Source organism: Dioscorea cayenensis, chromosome 3 (genome assembly GCF_009730915.1).
Source record: "Dioscorea cayenensis subsp. rotundata cultivar TDr96_F1 chromosome 3, TDr96_F1_v2_PseudoChromosome.rev07_lg8_w22 25.fasta, whole genome shotgun sequence".
Classification (NCBI taxonomy): domain Eukaryota; kingdom Viridiplantae; phylum Streptophyta; class Magnoliopsida; order Dioscoreales; family Dioscoreaceae; genus Dioscorea; species Dioscorea cayenensis.
The window spans coordinates 17,186,083-17,192,401 of NC_052473.1; the positions used below are offsets into that span (position 1 = coordinate 17,186,083).

Here is a 6,319-nt window from a genome sequence, read left to right on the forward strand (position 1 = left end):
ACTCACGAATACAATGATTGTTTTTAGAGATTTTGAAATAGCAATAGTATTTTTTATAGTTTTATTTTTTATATTTATTATTAATATTTTTTACATTAATATCTTAAAAAATTGATAATAATATATTAATAAGTTCAATAAAAAATATATCTAAATATAAAATTTTAAAACAAAATATTTGAAGATCCATGTTTTTTGTTAGCCATATTATTTATTATGGTCACCCAACATCAATTTTATTTAATATAATAATCTTATTATTTTTATTTAATTTATTTTAAATATTATAGGTATAATTTTGAAAAAATAAATAAATAATATCACTTTCCATACAAATGATAATTATTAATATTGTAATTATATATATATATATATGGGCAAGGGGGTGCTTGAGCACACCCTTGCCCTCCTCTAAATCCGCCACTGCCTATGGGGATGTCACACAATCAAGACTCCACATACCCAACATTAGCCACTGGTGACCAAGAAGGGTTAATAGCACCGAAACAAATTAAAGAGGCAAATACTTTGTGACATCTCCCATAATATTTTCCCGCAACTCAAGGCAATATGCCATTGCACCTTCCGTTTTACAAATTACAATTAGATTAAGAAAGAAAAATATTACACCACTCTTATTTCTATATTCCGGCCTAAATTTGCAGAGACAAAAGAAAGATTTTTCTTATATAAATAAATAAATAAAATGCCAATTATACATTTAAGTTCTAAGCTATATATACGAGACTAATCTAGCTTTTGTGATAGCACAGATATCTTCAACATGAATTTGAAAATATTATACTCCCTCCATCCGTTTTTTAGTTGTTACATTTAACTAATTCACACTTATTAAAAAAAAATTAGTTAAAGTTAGTTGGTTCCCTATATTTTATAAAAAATTCAATTACTTTTCAAAACTATCCCTATTTAAAACTTCACTAGTGGAGTATATAATTTAATGCTTTGTTGATTATGATGTATTGAAAATTGTACATGTACATTAAATTAAAGGATAAATTTGAAAAAAATTATTTAATACTGCACAAAATTTCTAATGTGACAAATAAAAAAATCAAAGAAAAGGTCTAAAAGGTGACAAATAAAAATGAACAGAGGGAGTATATAGTTTCATGCATATCAGTATAAATACATATTTTATGCATACAAAACCATAAGTAAGCCTCTTGGATAGTTATTGTGATGTGTTTCTACAAATTTAATATATAAATTTTAAAAAAAAATACTGACCTTTTTTAATGCAATTTATACCTTTTTCAGCATGCAAAATTTTTCCACTAAGATTTTTAACTTAAAATTATGAATATTAATATTTCCCAGCAAAAAAACTGGCTCAATAAAACAAAGAAGGGCAGCACAAATTCATTTATTAGATCATAATATCAATTATTATGGTAATTTCACATTTTAATTGCCATCATTGCTTTCCCCTATAAGAAATTGAAAAAAAAAATTATGTTTGCAAAAAAATAAATGAAACAAGCAACAATAAATAAAACTTTAGTTTTATCTAATACAATGAAGACTTATTTTAAATAAAACTTTATTTTTTATATAGCTCTATTTTTTTTATCAAATCAATTTGTTTTTAGTTAAATAAAACTTTGTATTTATCTTGTATAAAAAGTTAATTTATCTATAAATAACTGTTTTAATTTAAATAAAACTTCTTAGACCAAATAGTATTATTTAATGAATATGTGTGGATTTTATTAATAGATTTGGAAATTTGAAATTGTTTTAATGAAAAATTGGATAATGGTAGAGAGAGAAAAAACAATTGAATCTTATTTCGATAATGCATAGCGACAACTATTTTGAAAAAAAAATAATTAAATTGATATCTAATTCGGAATGGAGAGGGCATAAATTTACACTTTCCAATAAATAAATAATAAAGGAGCAAATATTTTTTGAGAATCTTCAAACATTATTTTGAGAAAGGAAATAAAACATAATAATTAAAATTAGAGAAAGAAAGTAATGAAATATTGATAGACTTCTAATAAAAGGTAATAGCTTAAAGTTGATATAATTTTTTATAAAGTTATTATTAACTTATTTTAACCATTTTTTTAATTTGCATGAATTGATTTAGATGGACATATAAATAGGACCGGGGAGTAACAATTTTCAAGATCTTGCTCATCTCTCTTTGTTTATGTGAATTATAATAAACTTCCATATATATATATATATATGGCATGCATTAATGAAAAAAATTACCCAATGATCTCTTAATTTATTAACCGTCTCCTCATATGCTAATTCTAAATAAACAAATAGAATCCTTCTCTCACTCTTAGGAAACCATGTGCTTTTCTTTCAGAAGGTCTTGTTGCTTGTTATTTATTTGCTATCATTTAAACTCTCAAATGATTTGAATACATATAAGCAGTATTGTTTGTTTAAAATAATGGGCTATTTATTAAAATAGTGAGGTTAAATTATTTTGAAACAATATAATTTCTATAGAGAAACGAAGCATGCCACTGAAACATGTGTGCTTGAAATCACATAAAATAAAGAAGCTCTAAATTATGATGCTAAACTAAAACACAAATTTACTTTGTAAATAAAAAAAGAAAAGAAAAAGGAAACAGATTGTGCATATCCAGTCAACAAAAATTCAGAGTAACAATTCCCGTCTTTTCAACACAAATCCAAAAGCTAAAACATGTCCCACTGAAATAATGACAAACTTCTTGAAGAACAAGAGAGACTGAAACACATTATAGAGCAGATAGAGCAATTGAGGAATTCTCAGGCATTTATGTATATATATATATCAGGCAAAGTGTTTTTAATTTTTATTAGTAACCACCCCTCAAAGCAAGCACAAGATGGAGAACAGAACCACCTTCAATGTTGTACTCCTTTGCAGTCTTGTCATCAGCAAGCTGCTTTCCTGCATAAATTAGCCTGCACAAAGAGATGCCCAATGAGAAAGGGATATTGATATTGATTAAAGAAGGGGAACATAAATCAAAATGCCACTTGTTATTGACTAGATCCTGACTGTGTGTGACTTGATCAGATTTTCTTTTACAGTGTATGCGTGTGCGCTTTTGTAATACTTGACTTAGACATTGACTGTGTGTGTGTGTATTGTTATACTTGTTATCCACTAGATGTTGATGAGCGTTCGAAAATTAACAATTACTTAAACAGAACCATAAGATGAAAACTGTGTAAAGATGAACTGTAATAAGATGAAAGCTGTCTGTGTCTGTGTGTGTGTGTGTGTGTGTGTGTGTATGTGGAGATTAACAAGTACCTAAATGAAACCATTCAGTGAAACTTGTGTTGCATGTGCATGTATAATTAATTACGAAGAAGGTAGCCTTATTCAAATGTGACATTGCTTGAGTTGACAAAAACTTACAGAGATAAGATTCAAATCCAAAGCCATAAAGATTTTACCTTTGCTGCACAGGTGGAATCCCTTCTTTCTCCTCGACACGTTCTTTGATCCTCTCAATAGAATCAGTGGGTTCGATGTCGATCTCAATTTCCTTTCCAGTAAGTGTCTTCACCTTGATCATTGTTCCACCTCTAAGCCTCAAAACAAGGTGAAGGGTTGATTCCTTTTGAATGTTGTAATCAGCAAGGGTGCGCCCATCCTCCAGCTGTTTCCCAGCAAATATCAATCTTTGCTGGTCTGGGGGGATGCCCTCCTTGTCCTACACCATCATCCATCAAACTTATTTACTTAAGCACTGAAGGATTAAGAAAAAAATTTTGTTTGATCTTTGACATAAAGAAACCTATATTTCAACTTTTACAGCATGTGGACTTGGGGGTAGGCCATTCTTGTCCTACGCCATCAACTATCAAGCCTACTTAATCAAGCACCAAACAATTAAGGAAATATATTACATGCTCTTACATGAAAGAACCCTAACTTTTGACTTCCATAGCATGTGGAGTTGGACTACGAATCACATATTCCCACATAATCCAACTCAATTTACCCAACAATTAACCAGTGCTATTATCATATATATATTAAATTAAAACTATCACAGGCTTTGATAACAATATTGTCAAGAAACAATGACAAAAGCAAAGAACCGGATACCAGTCAAACAAAAAAATAATTATTTTCTAATCTAGCATGTGGTATGGTATACCTAAGCAGTAAAAACATGGCTGGGGTACCTAAAAGAAAATCATGACTTGTGAATAAAATAAATCAATCAAGAAAAGTACAAAAACAATATCTTCTAATTTTACTTATTTGATGGAATTGCTTGATCTTATCCTCTTAAAGGAAGTTTTCATTATTGCTTACCTAACTTGAAAGTAGAAACAGAAAAGTTATTCAAGATCTCTACATCAAACAAGATAATATGGAAAAATTATTAAAAATAGAAGTCCCTTGGAGCAAACTAAGAGGTCTGTCAATAATTAAAAAGAACACTCGGGAGATTATCCATAACCTTTTTTCATTCACAATCACACAAACCATCCAAAGAGTGCAGACCACAATTTACCAGATGTATTAACCAACGAGATTATTTCTTCAGGTCTGATCAGATCACAACCCTTAAGACAGCAGTCACTTAACAAGATTGCATCACCAATGGGCCTCTAGGTTGGGTTCGGATCAAGGGATAATAGGGGAAGTACAGAGAGAAGTTTTCACAATTTTTTCCCCTTCATTTGTTTACAAATCTCATTTTATTCATCAAACCATCATACCTCTCTTGTCCTTTTCTTCTCCTTTTTATTTTCCCTCATTCTAAACCATCCCTAACTCCTAATATAGAACAGGAAACAGACGCAAGAAAACAAGTAATTCTAGTCATAAGGAAAACTAACTTCCAAAACATAGTCTTGTTTCATCTACTGATCAAATTACATTCACCCTTCTTTTCTTAATTCCTCATAATAAATCCTCCAAATCCCACTCCTTTCAATCTCCTTCATGGAATCCAACACTGAACCAAATTTCTCATTAAAACACTAAAGCCAAACATGATCACCCAAACAATGAAATTAAAATCAACATATCAAAACAACATTACATCATAAACAATTTTGGAAAGCAAAACATTAAATCAAAAGACAAGGCTCAAACTCCATAATCAAAGACCAAAACCGTCAAAGCACTTGCACAATGGACAAAAATTACCATAAATTCAAACAAGAAGCCTTATTCCAAAAAGTCCAAAACACTACAATTAAGTATAACCACTCAAAACTCCGTGATAGGTCACGTACCAAAACAAAACGAAATCACAACTACACTGCAATCTAAGGGATCAAATTTCAGACTCAAACACAAGAACCGAACTGCTAAAACCAACAAAGCTATCACTCAATCAACAAAAACGAATCCGCTCATAAATTCAAACAAAAAGCTAACTTTTGAAACCTAATCTTGTTTCATCTATTGACGAAGTTATCCAAGGTACGAAAACCAACTCAGCCTTCTTCTATGAACCCCGCATACTAAATCCGGCAAATCCCCCTTATTTTTTCAATCTCATCCATGCAAATTAACAATGAAATACAAAAAATCCTCACTAAAACACCACAATTGAACATAATCCCCAAACACCGCAATCAATCCACAAAACAAAACAATATTTCAATCAAAGCACCAAACTTTCATGGTCAAACTACACAATCAGACACTTAAACCAACAAACCAACAATCCAATAAACACAACAACTTAAAAACACGAATCCAGTAGTAACTCCAACCAAAACCCAAAAAACTACACAAAAAATCAGACAAAAAACCCAGGATCAAAGCGAAACCCTAAAATCAAAAGCTAGAACAGGGAACTGGATACCTGGATCTTAGCCTTAACGTTGTCAATGGTGTCACTGCTCTCGACCTCGAGCGTGATCGTCTTCCCCGTCAGCGTCTTCACAAAGATCTGCATCCTTGCTCTCTCTTTCTTCTCTTCTCGTCTTTCATCTTTTTCTGATTCTAGGGCTATTTATATACGAGAGACTTGAGTAGCGTGCCCAAAATCAGGGACTATTTTGCAAATGTGTATGTTTTTTTTTTAATTTAGACCCTAGATTTATTTATTATTATTTTAATTTTTATATAATTTGAATATTTATATATTCACTCTCATCATAGATCAAAATCTATTCTATTTTATATCAATTTATAAATTATAATTTGTGTTATTTATCTCATTAGGGTTTATATTTTGGTTAGGAGACAAATTCAAATCATTAGGGTTTATATTTTGATTAGGAGACAAATTCAAATCTTAGTTTATCGGATAGTTAAAAAAAATTATAATATATTAAATATTGAAACTATATATTT

The 6,319-nt window shown here is 30.0% G+C and overlaps 1 protein-coding gene across 1 annotated transcript; it reads right to left on the reverse strand.

Moving 5' to 3' along the window:
- Nucleotides 1-2,606: 2,606 nt before the first annotated feature.
- Nucleotides 2,607-5,955, reverse strand: LOC120256208 (ubiquitin-NEDD8-like protein RUB1). Its single transcript, XM_039263944.1, has 3 exons — nucleotides 5,826-5,955; nucleotides 3,445-3,704; nucleotides 2,607-2,943 (listed from the first exon to the last, which is right to left on the reverse strand). Exons 1-3 carry the CDS (start codon nucleotides 5,916-5,918, stop codon nucleotides 2,835-2,837), a joined length of 462 nt encoding a protein of 153 aa, XP_039119878.1. The 5' UTR covers nucleotides 5,919-5,955; the 3' UTR covers nucleotides 2,607-2,834.
- Between the last annotated feature and the right edge of the window lie 364 nt (nucleotides 5,956-6,319).